The sequence below is a fragment of the Manis pentadactyla genome, chromosome 19 (assembly GCF_030020395.1).
Source record: "Manis pentadactyla isolate mManPen7 chromosome 19, mManPen7.hap1, whole genome shotgun sequence".
Taxonomy (NCBI): Eukaryota; Metazoa; Chordata; class Mammalia; order Pholidota; family Manidae; genus Manis; species Manis pentadactyla.
The window spans coordinates 11275298-11294267 of NC_080037.1; the positions used below are offsets into that span (position 1 = coordinate 11275298).

General features: G+C 42.8%; 1 protein-coding gene across 6 annotated transcripts in view; it reads left to right on the forward strand.

Moving 5' to 3' along the window:
* Positions 1-2005: 2005 nt before the first annotated feature.
* Positions 2006-18970, forward strand: part of ADAR (adenosine deaminase RNA specific) — a 39912-nt gene continuing 22947 nt past the window's right edge. For 2 of the 6 annotated variants that reach the window (XM_036922323.2, XM_036922324.2), the window contains exon 1: positions 17963-18148. In XM_036922323.2, coding sequence (XP_036778218.2) covers positions 18118-18148 — 31 coding nt within the window. In that variant the 5' untranslated portion in view covers positions 17963-18117. Of the gene's footprint in view, positions 2134-2617; positions 2715-17960; positions 18149-18970 lie in introns of those variants that run through there. The other 4 variants (XM_036922329.2, XM_036922328.2, XM_036922327.2 and 1 more) reach the window with 4 other exon arrangements.

Below are 18970 nucleotides of genomic sequence, written 5' to 3' on the forward strand. Positions count from 1 at the left end.
TAGCAAAAGACATGAAGTATTATAAAAATGAGCCAGGAATGGCCTCTATATATTGGCCCTTGGCTTGTTTATTTCTTCACAGCAGGTTGAAACCATAAGGTCAAAAGTCTGCCAGTAGCAAACTCAAATTTTTATACCCAGTTGTTCAAAACATAGTCCTAAGAGGCAGACTTTTAGAGCTGCCTGCCTGCTTTCTATACTTCACAAAACTGCACCCAACACTTGCTGGTCATAGATAAGATGAACTTTGTGGTTATAAAGACACCAAGCTGCTGCTGCCCTTCAGAGCTTTCTGACCCAGAGACTTCCTGTTTTGCTGAACAATGTCACCTAAACTTCTGGGAATTTCCTTACCTGTCTCTCCTTCTAGATGCTCCCTCCACCCACTGCCAGTGGTCTTTGGATTGTTTGTGAGGTTCTTCTTTGGATTGTTCTGTGAGGGACTTCCCTTGTATGCAAATTTGTCAAAGCTCCCCCAGACAAAGCTGTGTGTGCTACTGTCGCCTTTTGAGCATATCTTTTTCCTGGATCTGCCTTGAAATCCTTTGAACCTCAAACACTGACATTTCACAGAAAAGGAACCAAAGATAAGCAACAAATATATGAGATGCTTAACCTCAGGGATATGCCAATAAGGCCCAGATGTCTGAGACAACATTTAACTTCCATTTCATTGCCAAAAATCAGTAAGTCTTATGTGTTAGAGAAGATGCTGCTGGTAGGAGTATAAGCTAGCACAACCACTTTGAATAAAGATTTAGCACTGTTGTATAAAGTTGAACACTGACATACACAAGACCCATCAATTCCACTCCTAGTTAAATAAGCCCAAGATAAATTTTCATACAGAAGCCCTAAAAGACAATGCTTGCAGTATTGGAAATAGCAAAAAACTAGAAATTGCATAAATATTCAGCTGCTGGAGAATGAATCAACTAGGGTACACTCATATAGTGGACTGTTAAGTAACAGTGAAAATGATTGAAATGCTTCACTCAACAAGAAGGATGAATCTTAATGCAATGGTCTGAATGTTTGTGTACCCCAAAATGTTTATGTTGAAATCCCAAAGCCCAATGTGATGGTATGAGGAGATGGGGTTTTGGAGAGGTGCTTAGGTCATGAGGGTGGAGCCTTCATGAATGGGATCAGTGTTCTTATAAAAGAGACCCCTCGGCAATCCCTAGTGCCTTCTGCCATGTAAGAAGTCCACTACCAGGAAGAAAACCGTGTGGGCACCCTGACATCCAGCCTCTAGAGCCATGAGAAATAAATTTCTGTTGTTCATATATCTGTGGTATTTTGTTAAAACAGCCTAAATGGATTAAGACACTTAGCAACATGTGTATGCCAATAAAAGTTTAGAGCACTAGATGAAAGTTCAAAATCAACTAGGGTATACTCACATAGCGTACACACACAAATATATTGCTTAATCGTGCATATAAATGTGAAGAGTTTAAAGCAAAGGTAAAGAGTGTGTCAACACAAATCATCAAGATGGAGGTTGCTTCTCATGGGGAGGCTGTGGTAAAGGATGGGGACCACTTATAAGTGGATGAAAGTTATTGGTAATATTTTAGGTCTTGGGATGGGATGGTAAGGTGACGAGTTATTGGGGGTGTTCACTATATCATATTTAAAATAAATAGGCCATCCAAGGATCACTGATTATAGTGCATTATTAACTAATTCTGTGTACTTGAGGTCCACTTTTTAAAAATAAAAGATGATATCCACATAGCCTCAGGCCTTCTGGCCCCCCTACATTATGAATGACTGGGTCTAATCAAGGCCATGAGCAAAAATGCAACATGCCAAACCCAAGTAGCTACACCTCGCCGTGCCCACAACGCTGCCCAAAAGACCCCAGGGGAACAGCAACGAAAACCCAGCTTAACCAGGACGAAAACAAAAGAGGGGGAATCACGTGGTGCTTCCTCCCACGCCTGGCGCGCCCATGATGTCACCAATCCGCGACCGGGCCATTGATTCCCGACTGAAGGCAGAGAGGGCTACGTGGTGGGGGAGGGCGGGGGAGGGAAGGTCCCAGCGGCAGTGGCAGCCCCTGGTGTCCCGGTGGCAGTGGCAGGCACTGGTGTCGGGCTGCGTCCCGGAGAATTACAGCACCCGGTAAGAGGCTTTTGCTTTCTCCGCCGTCACCTTCCCGGACCAGAACGCCCGGCTCGCGCCACCTCTCCAGTCCCGGGCTCTGGGAAGGGGCAGCGCGGGGGCTCCCGGGGGCTCGGAGGGTGACCGCCCCGCGCGCAGAGACGCGGCGCGCGGGGGCAGCGCCGGGCTGGGCCTCCTCGCCGGGCGCCGGTGTGCGTGCGTGCGCCGTGGGGGCGACGGAGGCTGCGCGCGGATGCTCGGGCGCTCGTGCCAGCCGGAGCCCGGCAGCTGGGTACCAAGGCGCTCGTTTCCCTCTCTCAACTCCGTCGCCGCGGAGGGAGCCTGGAGGGCGAGGCGCCCGGGACGCGGCCAGCCCCGCGCCTCCTCGCCCTGCCCGCAGAGGCCGGCGCCTCCTCCCTGGGCTAACAGCCGGTGCCCTTGGCGTGTCTTAGACGGGCAGGCGTAGGCGGCCGCGGTGGAGAGCCCACTGCGGGGTCACGGCCGCCGCGCGCTGCCTCGGTCTGGCCCTGGTGCAGGAGGCCTGGTTGCGTCACCACCCCGTCCTTCATCTGCTTGGCTTGATCCTTTGGCCCCACGAGAGGGTAAGCCTGCCTCAGGTGTTTCGTGGCGATGTCAGAGTTTGGGAATCTTGCCTTTCAAAAAGGGATGCCTGCCATTGGATTTTAAATGCAGTGTGGGGGAATCCCAGCTTGCGGTTAGCTGAGGGAGCGGAGTCTAAACCGCTAAGAGAGACTTGCACACACAGGCCTACTCAGTGGCTGTTGGAGAGGGAGGCCAGATTGTTAGAGCAGGTCATTGGGAGCAGAGAACACAGGAGCATCAAATCGTGGAGCAATTTCTCACCCAGAGAAAAAGGAAGGGCTCTTGGGCACACAGTAGGTATTTTGGTGAATGCCTGTGGAAAGAAGAAAAAATCCTGAGGTATTGTTATTTCTACCAGAAGGAGACCTATTGTGAGTGATAATGCCAACTTCTGTCTTTACCAAAGAAGGATGTTGACATCGTTTCAAAGATCCTCGGATATCTTTTTCATTATTTAACAAACAGTTGAGTGCTTGCCGTATGCGAGGCAGAGAAATAGAGTGGAAAGGAACGTGAACTTTGGAGTCAGGTCTGCCATTTACCAGCTTTGTAACACTGAGTGAGTTATTTAACATCTCTACCCCGACTTGGCCTTATCTACAAAATGAGGATAATTTTATCAACCTTGCAGTCGTTGTTGTCAGAATTTGAAATGTCTAGCTATTGTTGGTAAGGACACAGCACCCAGGCACTTGAACTTGCTCTCTTGCTGAAGGTATCCCATTGGTACAGCAGCTTAAAAAGCAGGGGAACTTTTTGCTATTTTGGATATTTGCTAATCTGTCAGATATGATAAAGCAGACTTGGAGGGTGGGGTGGGAGGCGGACTCTCAAAACCCATAACCTCTCTACTGAGAACTCATAAAATTTTAGAATTGGAAAAAAGGCCTCACTTTATTAATTACAGCTGCTCCTTATTGAGCACTTGCTATGTGCCTAACACTGTACCAAGCACTTACATATACTGTTTATTTAATCCCGCTAGCAACCCAGTGCAGTATTATTCCAGTTTACAGATGTGGATGGTGAGTCTTGGCCAAGGTCCTGACAGTAGTTAAGGGCACAGCTGAACGTGAACCCATGCCCTTCGGCTATGTGGGATTTGGGTCTTGTTATTTCTCAGTGACTGGAGCCCTGGCAGTGTGAACCTAGTATAGCAGGGAAAGGGAGGCATAAGCAGATCTTAGAGAGGGCCAGTGCTTGCTGCAAGAATAACATCTCCAATTGTCCAGTGATAAATTATCTTCTATTTTACATTTTACCCAGCATTATCCAGATGTGAACCGAGATTTGGCCTTTTCACCCAGAGAAAAAGGAAGGGCTCGTGGGCACACAGTAGTATTTGGTGAATGCCTGTGGAAAGAAGAAAAAATCCTGAGGTATTGTTATTTCTACCAGAAGGAGACCTATTGTTTAATACGCAAAACCTCCCTTTAGCTAATTTTATAGTATAACACAGTGTAATATGAAGAGCTTTCTGATTTCATGGATTTAAAGATTCAAAGCTGTGTTTCAGACCAAGATTGGTATTATTGCCTGTGACCAACTGATTAGAGTTTTCAACAGGATCTGAGCTTTGGGGCATCTGTAGTGATCTCTTGAGATACAGCAGTGTGTTTTGTTTCAACTTCTGTCAGACTTGGACCCTAATGGGTCCAGCTGCCTGAGTTAAGGTTTCTGGAAAACACTAGATGATTGTCTGGTACCAAGGATAAAGAGTTCAGGATACTAGTTTGTCACAAAATTAAACATTTGGGAAAGATCTGTGACTGATGTGCATTAATGTGGGAATCGTAAACTGGTTTTAAATAGATGATATTCTTGGTGTTTTGGATCAGCATTGGTGTTGGCTCTCTGCTTTAAGGTGAATTAGGGCTATGGAGTGGATTATTATAGGAACTTACAGTGTTTATATAACCCATACTTACAGACTGGATGTACACACAACACCTCAGTTCCTCCACCCAAGGAGCTGTTACTGTTGCTTCTGTACCCTCCCAGATGCCCTGAAGTCACCTGTTTTACCATCTCTACCAAACTTAATGGTGGATCTAGAGGGTATTATTGTTAACTGAATTAAGTAAGATGGAGAAAGACAAATACTATATGTTTTCACTTACATGTGGAATCTACCAAACAGAAACAGATTTATAGAGAACAATCTGGTGGTTGCCAGAGGGGAAGGGGGTGGGAGGATAGTCAAAATATGTGAAGGGGATTCAAAGGTACAAACTTCCAGTTATAAAATAAATAAGACATGGGAATGCAATGCACAGCATAGGGAATGTAGTTAGTAATATTGTAACAATTTTGTATGGTGACAGATGTGAGCGAGATTTATTGTGGTGATCACTTCTTACTATATATAAATGTTGAATCACTATGTTGTATACCTGAAACGAATATTGTCCATCATCTACACTTCAATTTAAAAAAAACTTCATGCAAAAAGCCCTCTGACATAATTTATCCTCTCTTTCCCTCTATATTCCACCATCACCACACACACCGTGAAGCGCTTTCCCAAAAAGAGGGTATATAATTATACAGTTGCAAATGGTAGAAACCCAGTGTAAACTAACTTAAGCAAAAAAAGGTTTTTCCGCCCTTTGATCATTTAGGATGTCCAAAGATAAGCTTCAGGCATGGCCGGATCATGAGGCAGACACGATGTCATGAGGACTTTTGGCCCTGCCTTTTTTCTTCTTTTTTGCTAATTGGCCTCATTCTCTCCTTCTCTCCTGCTGCTTTCTCTACACATATTGTACTAGCTGACTACTGGCAGCCCCAAGCCTATGACCTCACAGCCTTCTTCAAGCATTGTAAGCTAATCATTGTGGATAAGGATGTAGGAATACCATGACTGGACAGGTCTGTCTCACAGGCCACTCCTGGGATGAAGGAGTAAATTGCCCCTCTCTAACCACACGGGCAGGGGAGTGCAGAGGTACTAGGCAGGCAAAAAGAGCAGATGACTACCACGAGCATAGAAAGTATGTGCAGTCATTTCCCACTTCTTGAAGGCCCTTCCAGAGTCTGAGATGAATCCACCTGGTTTTGTTTGTCCACACACGTTGCTATTCAGTGTGGCATTCGTCACGTGTGCTTTATCCCGTCGTCCACACCTTTGCGTCAGCTTGTTGTGGTTGCCATTCCCTGCTGCTTCACAGGACTTCCTTTTGGAGCCAGGTCATGCTTCTCCCAGAAACCTTCCTTGACCTCCATCAGGGAGTTAGCCCCACCTCCCCCTTCTCTCTGTGCCAGGCCTCTTTGCTTTGTATTCCTTATCTTAGCTGTCATTTTTTTTCTTCATAGCATTTACAGCCAATCGACATTGTATATTTCTTTGTTTGTTGCCTGGCTCTCCTCATTAGTACATCAACTTCCTTAAAATGAGGGAAAGAATTTTTGTTTTGCTTACAGCTGTATCTCTAGAACCAAAGACAGTGCCTGATACGTTGTGTGTGCTTAATAAATATTTATTAAATGAATGAATGAAATCTACCCACAGGAAGAAAATGCTGGTATCGTGTTGATGAGGATTCCAATCTGCACGATAGCTACAGTTCTCCCTGTCCTTGTCTGTAAACTCAAGTACTGTGGGTCCATCCCAAAAAGGCAGACCCTCTCTTCCTTGTGCCTCTAGAGGCTAAGGGTCAGGCCCCAGGGAGAAGCCCTATGAGATGTTGCAGACCCCGCAAACCTTTCTGAACTAGGAAAGGTTGTATATTCCCATAGTTTGAGTCGTTTTCCTTGGAGTATTTATTTTTAAAACACTTAGTTGAGCATTTACAAGGTGCAAGGCACAGTTTTAAGTACTTTATAAATAAAAATCATTCTTTGACTAGAGTCTTGGGACCAAGCGTTGTGAACTTTAAAACTTATTTTTAAATACCAAAACACTCAAGAAAGGCTTAAAAAATCCCAACTAGAAATGTATAAAAGAAATGAGACCCCTTTCCATCCAGCTCATCCCACCTTCCAGAGATGGAGCAAAATAGCTTGATGTGTGTCTCCTTCCTCTCCTCTTCTTAGGATTTTACAGTCATAGCTGTTAAATAAAGTAAAATTTTTTCATGTATAAAAAATATGTATATTACATGTATCTTACCGTGTTGTTTGGTTTTCACTCAAACGCAGCCACGTTCCACCTGCTGATCTGCACCTTGCGTTTTCAGTAACTGTCCTCAAGGTGCTCCTGCTGCACGCGCTCTGCCCCGGAGCAAAGCCACCCTCCCTGGGGCCGTGGCAGAGCTGGAGGGAAACCTGCAGCCCTTCGTCCTCCAGGACGGAGTTGCTCCAGTGTTAGAGTTCGGCCCTCTCCCAGGAAGAGCCCAAACCTGTGTCCCAGCCCCTGCAGAGCACGTCCAGTCTTCCTGTTTACTGTTGGGCCTCATCTTCCAGGAACCCTACCCCAAGACCCACTCACTCCCCAACAAGAAAAAGAGGGTGGGGAGAATGCCCTTTTGTTTCTTCTTCTAACATAAAAAAGTATTTCTTATGCAAACAGACTTGCGCGAGAGGGCTATTTATTGTTTACCCCCACTTCACTGTGCCTCTGTCACCCTGCCCTCTCTGCCGCTGGGTATTTTAACTAAAAAGGAAACTCTTGGCTAAATTGAAAAATGGTTTCTTGTTTTAATTTGCATTTTCTTGTTATGATTAAGTTTGAAGTCTTTGCATCTGTTTATTAACCGTTTTTATTTCCATTTTTTAAATTCTCAGTTAATATTTTGTTTACTTGCTTATGTTGAAGTTTTTTATAAATTACGCAAATTCTCTAAAAAAAATTAGTATGTATTGATTATGCAAAACAAAAGAACTTCATTTGCTATGAATACTTTTCCAGTTCATTGTTTGCCACCTAATTTGGGTTTTGTCATTAAACATACATAACCTGCTTTTCGTTCTTCTGTAGATAAATTTTGTTCTTTTTGATTTCTTCCTTTGCTTGTAAACCTTAAAATGGTTTTTCCTCACTCTGTAGTGTAGTAATTTATGGTGTACATTTTGACATATTACTTTAAAAAGCTAATATTCAGTTCTATTTCAGATTTTAACAAGATACCTGATGAAAATACTGTATAATGTTTTAAATAAAATCAGTTAGAATTAGATAAAGGTTTATGTTTTGTTTTAAAGATGTTTACATTAGTGTATGTGTCATATATATTCCTTTTTAAATTTATCAGAATCTCAAAGCTTGCTCCACAAAACTGAGATTCAGATATATGCATAATTCTCATAATTTGAACATTCTTAGTACTTCCATAAATTGTGGCATGAAGCGGTGTTTTTCTGTGGCTCTTGCGCTGGTTTAAGGAAGTACTCTTGTTCAGCTAACAGCTTCTCAGTGTGTAGCCAACATGATGAATTTAGCCCCTTCCAGTTCCCTTATCCCACTGTTGCCTTAAGACATTTTTATTGAGATAATATTATATATAATTAACAGCGCATGTGTGCCAGTCCATGAATTTTGACAAATGTATATCTCATTTATTCACCATCCAAATCAAGAAAATAAAACATTTCCATCACCCCAGAAAGTTCCCTTTTGCCCCTTTCTAGTCACCATTGTCTGCGAAGACACCACTGTTCTATTTATTGTTTATGTCTACCATGATCGATTAGTTTTGCCTGTTCTAAAATTTCATATAAATGGAGTTATATAATATGTGCTTCTGTGTGTGGCTTCTTTCAGTGAGGTTCACCCATGCTGCATTCTGTCAGTGTCCTCTGTGTGAATATACATCATTGTTTATTCATTCATCAGTTGATGAACATTTGATTTGTTTCCAGTTTGGGGCTATTAAGAATAAAGCTCTGTGAACATCCTTTTTTTTTCTTTTTTTCTTTTTTTTTTGTGTGTGTGATAAACACGTGGCATGAAATTTACCATCTTAAACCATTTTTAAGTGTACAGTTCAGTAGTGTTAGGTATATTCACATTGTGAAACATCTCCAGAATTTTCCCATATTGCAAATCTGAAACTCTATATCCATTAAATAACAACTCCCTCTTTCCCCTTCTCCTGACCCCTGGTTCTGTGAACATCCTTACATATGTCTTTGTATGGCCATTTCTTTCCATTTTCCTTGGTAAGTACCCAGGAGCATTTAGCCTTAGAAGTTTAGCCTTAGAAGAAATGGCCAGTTTTCCAAAGTGGTTGTACCATTTTACACTCCTACCAGCATTAGATATTGCAAGTTTTTTCATTGTTTTTTTTTGCCATTCTGATAGCTTGTGAAGTGATATCTCATTGCAGTTTTATCACGTAGTATTTTAATCATTTATCTATATGGCTGTTCCCATTTACTAGACTGTGAGCTTCTTAAGGACAAGTTTCATGCAATACATATTTATTGGTGTTCTTTTTGTTGTTATTAACTTCACCCTACTGAGGGTGATGGATGCTTTGTTATAGAAAACTTGAAAACTGTAGAAAACTATTCAAGTGAATAGAATCACTGGTAACCCTACCTCTCAGACATCACTGTTAACATTTTGGTGTCTTCTGTGTCATGCTGTGTTGGTTATTCCAGGGTAGGTTGATTAAGATACTCAGTAGTGTCCCTGCCCTCCACTCTGCCATCCTCGGGGTCACTTATTTACAGCAAGGAACCTTTGTCACCGAAAGCCCCTGACAGATTGCTTTTTGTGTTTCCTTTGGCTCGAGTTTTATCACTGACAAGAGAAATGGAATTACCAAGATCGGGTTATTAGGCTAATCATGATCCTCCCTCTGGGTCTGGGGAAGGAGCCTGGCCTTCTCAGAAAAGTGTACAGAATCAGGCCTTCTCAGAAAAGAAAGCATAGTTCTAAGGTAGGTGGTCAGCGCTGTCTGCCACTTAGGCATGTTGTTTTCAAAGCTGAAAACTTCCTCTATTTATAATTTTATGTTCTTTTTACTTATGTTTACTAAGAAGTTTACTGAACCTCTTCCATGGAATTAAGTTTGTAAGTACTATTTTCATGTGTTGTATAATTTAGGACTATATCAGAATCTGCTTGACCATGTTTTCAATTTTGGACATTAAAGCTATTTTCAGTTTTTTGCTATCATGAACAATGCTTAGCATGCAAATATTTTTGTAATAGATTTCAAATTATCTTCTAGTTTACCTTCCAAAATAAAGGTAAATTTGTATTCTTTCATTATTAATTACATTTATTAACAATAACTATTTCATAATAGGATTACATTATTGATATTAATGCTTGTTGACTCATAGCTGAAGCTATGAACTTATTTAAGACTTTGGACACATGCTGTCTAATTGCTTTGTGAACAGTTGAACCCACTGGTTTAGTTTTAACACTGATATGAGAGTGTCTGTTTCTCCTTTCCTCATTTTTCCTTTTTCTCCCTCCTCTTTCTTCATTCAATCATTAATGTATATTCATTTGACAGATATCTGTTGAGTACCTTCTAGAGCCAATGTGCTGAATCATGGGGGTACAAGACTTGTACTGCTCAGGAGAGAAGACATGATTAATCAAATGATCATGCAAATGTGTAACTGCAACTACTGATAAGGATTACGAAGCAAGCTTCGTAGGATTATGGGTACTGTAAACTTTATATGCCTCTGCCTCTAGTATCGGGACACGACTAGAGGAGAAACTGTATGACTTGGCTTTTGTAAGGCTGCAAGAGTACTGTGTGGCTTTTGGGTGAACAGAATGGAAGGTGCCTTTTGTGAAGTCTGGTTGGGGTAGGCTTGGCCAGGGAGTGGGGCATACTCCAGACCTTGTTATGGACTTGGGCCTTTATCCAAAGAGTAGTGGGTAGCAGTGGGTTTAAGAACGGAGGTGGTTACCTAATCATATTTGAGAATATTTTGGAAGAGGCCAGAGTGGATTCCTAGAGTCTAAGATTAGAAGGTAATGAAGGTAGCCTTGGAGTCCCCGACTAGCATGGAGTAATTCCACCATTTTAATTACTAATTTTGTGAATGAAAATGTAAATCATATTTCATATTCATGTCCTTAACTCTAAGTGTGATTGAACATTTTCCCAAATATTTGACAGGCATTCGTACTTACTTTTTTGTGAATTGCCTTTTTTATTGACTAGTTTTAGCGGAGGCAGCTTAGTGTAATAGCCAAGAGCACCCGCTCTGGAGCCGAAGTGCCCGAGTCTGAATCCCGGCTCTGCCAATCGGCTGTGTTACTTCAAACAACCTCTACGGCTTCGGTCTGCCTCAGTTTCTCTTCTGTAATATCAGAACAATAATAGTGTACCTCTCTCATGAGGTGGTTGTGAGGATTAAAAAATAACCCCAGTGCTGGCCCCAGTGAGCACAGTGTGTGCATATGCTATCTTACAAAGTATGTGGGCTTTTATATAGATACACTGTGCCCTGCCTGTGTGTTGTAACTGTGATTCCGTTTTCATTTTTTTATTAATACATGTTTTTTTAAAAAACTTTACTGCAAACATTTTCAAACATCATGTCACTTTTTTGAAATACAAAAATTTACCTCCAGTGAACAGATATCGATCAGCCTTCTCCTTTGTGTTGTCCTCCATTGCTATGCAACAGGTCAAGTCATACTAATTTTTTTATGGATGCTTTGTTATGTTTATTTAAAAATAAATAAATATTTTTATTTTGTGTTATTTTATGTTATTTCGTGTTATTTTTATTTAAAATACTTCCATTTGTAATTTATTTTGGTTTATTAATACAAGGCAAGGCTCTAAATTTTTTTTCTAAAAAGCCAACCAGTGGGCTGAGCCCTGTGTGTGGACTAGCCCTTCTTCCCTTCTCTGCCGCGTTTGGCTTCGTCTCCTGCAGCTGAATCGGTTCACACGCTAGGGCCTGTCCAGGGAAGTGTGGTTCTGTTGTTAGTCTGTAACTCCATTCTTGCATTATATACCAGTGCTGCCTTGATTTAATTAGTATAGCAGTCATCTTTTTAAGAATTTTGTCAGGTATTCACTCCTTACTGCCCCTAGGCTCACTAGAATTTGCAGTGTGCTGTTACTTAATGTGGCACTAATTGGCATTCATAACCTTGCCGTCACATTTGGGGCTGGTGTATCCTATGAAAAATATACCTTCTTCAGCAGAGTTTTGTACTTTACTGCATGTAGGCTCTTATATTTCTTAAGATTATTCCTAGATGTTTCTGTTTCCTTTTTTTAGTCTTTTATTTGCTATTAAGAATATGGTATTTTCCCCCTATATAAGGAGGCTGTTGTGTTTTGTATATTTCTCTTATATCCAGTAGTATTCCTTGACTGGTGTTGGTTTATGATAGACAGTCTTTGTTATATTAAAGAAATAATCCTTTTTTACCCCCAAATAAAATGAAAGGCTCTAATTCTGCTGGACAGTAAGGAGAATGCTATACTGTTAAGTTTAACTAAAAAGTGGAAATTGTGGCAATACGTGTCATCTGTGGCAGCTGGTGTGCGTCAGCCTTTTTCTTTGGAGAGCCCCAGTGCAGGAATCCCTGCCTGCAAAGCAAGATCCGTGCCGGCCCTGTGCTTGGAGCCCCCTGGTTTGGACTGCCTGTCAAGGATGGTATATTATTTTCCTAAAGCCGCAGTAATAAAACACCACATATCTGATGGCTTAAAACAACAGAAATTTATTCTTTCACAGTTTAGGAGACCAGACATCTGAAATCAGTATCCCTGAGCCAAAAGCGAGATGTTGCAGGTCTGTGCCCCCTCCAGAAGCTCCAGGTGAGAATCATTCCTAGCCTCCTCCAGCTTCTGGTGGCTGCCTGAATTGCTTGATTTGTGGTCACATCATTCCAGTCGTAAAGGCCAACTTCTTCAAATCTCTCTCTGCTCCATCTTCACCTACCTTCTTCTCTGTAGGTAGAAATTTTTGTGAAGTTGTCAGTGCTACAAGAAATGCTCTTAAAGGCATGTGTTAGGAAGAGCAAAGCCTTATTCATTCCCTTTGGAACGAACACCTTAGCACCTGGAAATGGCTGTCGGTCAGTCCCAGAAAATCAGTCCACTGAAAGTCAGTTCTGTAAGAGCCCCTAAACCTCACCCCCTCCCGCTGTCCCCTGGTCTCCAGCTCTACAGCAACAGGAAGATAGGCAACGTGCATTTCCTCTAATTCTGTTACGAAGACAGAATAAAAACTGGTCAATTAAGACTAGAGAGCGTAAAGATAAAAGTAAAGTCAGCATATTTGTTGTTTAATAAATTCGTCATTCAGGGATTTGGCCATTTGGCAAATTGGTTTTCTTCATTTGGCTGTTGGTGAGATCCCCAGGAAATACTGCAGAACTCAGGGGCAGAGGCGGCCTTCACGCTTGCCTGCAATGGAGCTATGCTTGCTCCCCTCTGCTTCCTATAAGCCATGGAGACGGGGACACTGCCCTTGCAGAAAGCTGGGATTGAGCCTGGCTATTCACAGGCTCAGTCACAGGGAAGAAAAGGAAGAGCAGGCAAGAGTGAGGGAAGGTCCCCCCTTTGGATCCTGACTCAGTGGAACCCAGAAGTGGGCCAGTAGCTGACCCTCTCTGTGCTGGCCAGCGCCAAAGCTGGAAGTCAGGGGTGACCTGACAGACTGATCTAACAGAGGAGAGGCAGTTTAAGGGTATCAGGACTCAGTGCATAAAACCACAAGTTGTATAGTGTCATCTTGCAGGTTCGTTAGGAGACTAAATACACATTGACTGTGTGCAAACTTACATACATTCAGCCCAGGCTTGTTAGCCATTATTATTACTACTGTTTTGACATTATTACTAATATTACACCTTTAATAAATGAACCTACTATCACAGTACCTGGCATTTATAGTTTATAAATACTACTTTTATTTCCTTTACAGGATAACTTTGACTGGGTTCAGGCACTTAGCCATTTTTGGAGACCTGTGTTTCTTCTGGGAGTATCTCAGTCATCTCTTATTTTCTTGTAACTTCAAAATCCAGTCTAGTCATGAACATCTATAGACTATACATGAGCATAATACAGCTGCGGAACACTCAGCCAGCTAGGAGACTCACTGTTCTGTCTACAGAAAGCCTTACAGGCTATCCAAGCCAGTGCAGTTATTGTGGGAAGACTGAGAATTTTAAAAAATATGTTGCTGTGGCATTAGCTGTTTGAGTGAAATACAAAAACCCAATGATAAAGAATTGAAAAGAAACAACAACAAAAAGGAGGGCAATAAATTTGTGCCTGGCAAATCTATGAATTGCTTATCATGCATTTCCTAGGAGTTAAGAACATGAGTTCATTTAGGGTGCATATCCTATTCTAAAATAATGCCCTGGTACTTAAAAATAACTTAGTAATTTATTACTTTGTTGGATAATACGTTGCAAGTTAAGTAGCATACATTTACAGGCAGTACGTTTCTGTTGAGTATCACTTATGAGCAAATACTGAAGGAGTTTGCAGACATCTGCTTTCCAGTAGGGAGATAGATGATCCAACTGGATGTAGCCCATATGCACAGTAAAGTCTGGTTATAGGAAATTATAGGCTAAAAAGACTGTTGTTGCAAATATGCATTCCTGCACTCAGTAAGGTTAAACAGAAGATTCACAACAAGCCAAATTAATCATTACAAAGCCAGACTGGTAGTTATTTATAATTAAAAAGCAAGAATAGCAGGGATTGGAAACTACAACCAATTTAGTAGTCCATATGATAATGCATCCTTGCCCATAACTGGGCAGGTCCAAGCCCCACAAAGCACATGTGGGGCTGGTACTTGGCAGTTATGTGGAAGCCAGGCTTCCAAGAATGCTGAGTGAGGGGCTTTTTTATGCACGCCTTATTTTTTTTTATTTATTTGGGAGGGCATCTCTCATATTTATTGATCAAATGGTTGTTAACAACAATAAAATTCTGTGTAGGGGACTCAATGCTCAATGCACAATCATTAATCCACCCCAAGCCTAATTCTCGTCAGTCTCCAATCTTCTGAAGCATAACGAACAAGTTCTTACATGGTGAACAAATTCTTACATAGTGAATAAGTTCTTACATGGTGAACAGTACAACGGCAGTCATCACAGAAACTTTCGGTTTTGATCACGCATTATGAACTATAAACAATCAGGTCAAATATGAATATTCGTTTGATTTTTATACTTGGTTTATATGTGAATCCCACATTTCTCCCTTATTATTATTATTATTATTATTATTATTATTATTATTATTATTGTTTTTAATAAAATGCTGAAGTGGTAGGTAGATGCAAGATAAAGGTAGAAAACATAGTTTAGTGCTGTAAGAGAGCAAATGTAGATGATCAGGTGTTACACGCCTTATTTTTTGACGGTAACTCTTAATCATTAAGGGGATTGTTAGCAAGTACCCTTAGGTGGTATGTACACAGGAGGATTTGCCTTTGGGGTTACTTCACAGCCAGGCAGCGGATACAGGCCCCCCGGGAGGTGAGCACCTGCATTAGGAGGGGAGCACCTAGGTGTCCGTGGTGTCTGTACACACAGGGAAAATGTGGGAAGGGTGGGCACCTATGAATTAAGAACAGAAGATTGGGGTCATTTTTACTGTATTTGCTTGTCTGTCTTTTCTGGAATTTTCTGCTGTCAACCTGTTACTTTGGTTAATTTTTGTAAGAGCTTCATCCAACTTGTCAAATCCCTACAATAGAGTGGCACAAAGGTTTACATCACCACCTCAAAACCCTGTGGGAAACCCTGTGGGAGCTGGAACAGGGAGGAGATGAAACATTTATGAATAAGATTGTCTGCAGTTACGTGAGCTGCTAAGATTAAATGACAAGAGTGGTTGTTCTTTCAAGGCATAAACTGACCCTCTGTTTAGGGAATCCGTTTCCTCTTTCTGCTTCACCACTACATCCTATATTAGATTAAAAGGGATGAGGGCAGCAGCGGTGCAGCCTCCCCTGCACAGTAGCAGTGATTAAGGCTTTTCTGGACCATTCTTGTAGAAGTGTTAAAGGGCTTTGGGATTGTTTGGCCCGAAGGCAAGAAAGCAGAGGTAAGACATAATTCATTTTACTTAAATGGGAAATAGAAGATGGGAAGATAGTCTGGAATTGCTACAGGAAGAGTCTTTTAAAATTGTGAAGTATAGCACATACATACAGAAATGTGCATAAAGCATAAGAGTATAACTTAATGAATTATTGGAAGGCAGCCGTATATGTAACCTTCCCCCAAGTCAAGAATCAAGAAATTTACCCGCACTCAGAATACTCCTTCCCAGTCACACCCACCTTCCTTTGTCCCTGAGGTAACCCCCACAAATACCTTTGTGCAGTGCATACTGTAGTTTGGCTTTGCCTGGTTTGGGACATTACATAAGCGGAACCACATAGTATGTATGTGGCTTCTTTCACTAAATAACACATTTAGAGAATTATCCACCTCGATGCATGTAGTTATAGTTCTTTCCTATTTGTTGCTGTATAGTATTTTATCATAGGCATATGCCACCATTTACCTATTATACTTTTGATGGACATTTGGGTTATTTCCAGGTTGGGAGCTATTAGGAATAATGCAACTATAAACTTGTACTTGTGTGTAGTTGTCATTTTGTAGGGGGTGTGTATTCACTCCTTGCCTAGATTATGGTCAACTGGTTTCCTGTGGTAACCAGGCATTGCTCTGTATCCTTGCTCCCACCTGGTCTGATCAGATGGTTAATGTTGCCTATCTGGTGGATGGGCAGTAACTCACCAGCTTTACTATTCATTTCCCTGTTATAAGATAGAGCACCATTTCATATGTTTATCAATACTTTAAATTTCCTCTTGTGAAGTTCCTCTGCCACTGTTTGCCCATTGTTTTTTCTATGGAGCCATCTATTATTCAGTCAGCTAATCAGTTCTCTGAAGGTCACTATGAGGGGGAATGTGGAGATGTATAACACAGCTTTGTGGACCCCAGAAGACTTCACAGCTCTAAAGGCAGACATAAGCAAGTAATTCTCACAACATCATGATGACTATTGAGTATCCATCTTCCCCACCAGGCTGACTATTAGCTGAACCATGGGACTCTTTACTTTTGTCCTGTTCTCAGCGCTTAACAGAGTATCTGGCACATATTAAGTGTTTATGAAGTTCTCTTCATGATTGAGTGAGGCATTTTCAGAGGATGGTGAGAGCGCTTTCGGAGGGTTAAGTGCTGAGTAACAGAGAGGCACAAAATACAGAACCATGAATTGCATCCACTCCCCCTTATGGAGAGGGGTAAGGCTTCCCTAGGAGGTAATATTTGAAGCAGATCTTGAAAGTCTATTTCACCGCAAACAGTGAAGGAAGTACATTCTGGGCCAAGGAACAGAATGTGCAAAAGCACAGAAGGGACGGAAAAAGCACACTGCCTAGAACTGTGACATTGGGGGTGACTGACACCGAGGATGCACACAGCGAGAGGATGGCAGAGAAAGGACATGAGTTAGAGACGGTGCCGGGAAGGACTGCCTTGTACATCTCACAAGCAATGGGGATAACGTCGAAGTTAAACACACAAAAAGAAATTTCTCACAGGGGGGTTGGCTATTGTTAACTATAATTGACCTGTTCAATGTTTTCCTAGATACCTTGAACAAAAGAGAGCAAGTGTATAATAAGCCTGATGATGAAATCAATTGGATTTTTCCCTATAGATACCACAAATTATCCTGGGGGATGCCGTGGTGTAACAAGTGTGTGCAGTGGTGGTGAAGAGAGATTTCCGCAGAGACCTGGATTTAGCAGCCCTAGGGCTTTAGTCGAACCTCAGTTTCTATACCTGTAATTTGGGAATAATGTCCACCTGATAGAGCTGTTGTGAAGATGGAGGTAATGCATGTGAAGTGTTTAACCCCGCCTGGCTGGAGGAATGGTGGTATAGGATGGTTTTTGATGTAGATCCTAAATTGTTCTGTTGCTGTACGGTTGTCTGCTTTGTATGTTCAGGCCAGTTTCCGACGTGCTAGGAAACAGCCCAGAGCGGGGAGCTCAGTCATTTGGAGAGCTCTGCCCCCATGCCGTCCACACGGGGACACAGGACTTCCGGGAGCGACCTGGGGGACAGAGGGCAGCCCCAGGCTGTTTGTCCGGAGCGCTGTGCCTTTGTTGTCCTTTGCCTTCATCCCCAGTGTTCCTGGGAAGGCCTGTGAGGGGAATTATGAGCTCAATTTTAGCCGCTTTCGTAAAGAAAGTATCTAGGCGAGGTCTCCTGCGCGGGAGGGAGGGTTAGACTGGTGACCCGCGGGAGCGCCCCTCCCGGCTCGGCCCCGCCCCGCAGCCTCCTCTTCCGAGGGGAAGTCCTTCTGCAGAAACGAAAGTGAGACGGAGCCGTTGCACCCAGCTCGCCCGCCGCAGGGGGTGCTACCTGACCCCGCTACCGAGGCGCCCCGGTGTCCGCGACGGGGAGGCCGGGCCGTGGGGAGGGGCCGCCTCCGGGAGGGTCGCCCGCGCAGGGACATGGCTCGGGGGCGCCTTGGGCCGGAGGCAGGTAAGCCGCGGCCCCAGCCGACTGTACGCGGAGCTTGCTCGCCTGGGGCTCCCCCAGCACCCCACACGCGCTCCTGTTTCAGTCTGCGACGTCCCTCACTGTGAGAGAGGGAGAGAGAGAGAGTGTGCGTGTGCGTGTGTGTGTGTGTGTGTTCTTGCCAAACAGAATTACTCTTCGAGGAATTTCTATCATGCTAATTAACACCCAGTGCCGAGTGGTGTGGGGAAGACGACTTGTGAGGAAATGCACCCCCCTCTGCGTAGCAAGGCCTGCGCCCCAGTCAAGGCCAGGCCCCCCTTTCTGCTAGGCCCCCGTTGCTACTTCTCCCTCACCCCATTTATGCCTCTTGGACAACATGCTTTACCTCTAACAACCTCGTCTCTATACCCTTTCCACTGACAGCTTTAGGAAATGAAAAATAGCCCTTCTTAACCTGTAGGAGAAAGTTTATACTGGCAGCTTTATTCTTTATTTCCAAAAACTGGAAAGACCCACATGCAGGTGATGAGATAAATTGGGGTTCATTCATATAATGGCACCCTGCTGGTCAGCAAAAGGAAGGAGCTACTGACACACCAGCATGGATGAATTTCAGCCTCGTTATGCTAAGCTACAGAAGCTAGACTGAAAAGATGCCATACTTAGGAGACCATTTATGTCACATTCTGGAAAAAACAAAGCTAAAGGAACAGGAAATAGATTGGTGGTTGCTAAGGGCTGGGTGTGGGATAAGGAGCTGATTGCAAAGTACATGAGAAAACTTCCTGAGAAAGTGGAAAACTTCTGGGGGTTATATATACATATATCCCTTTTTTTAAAGGA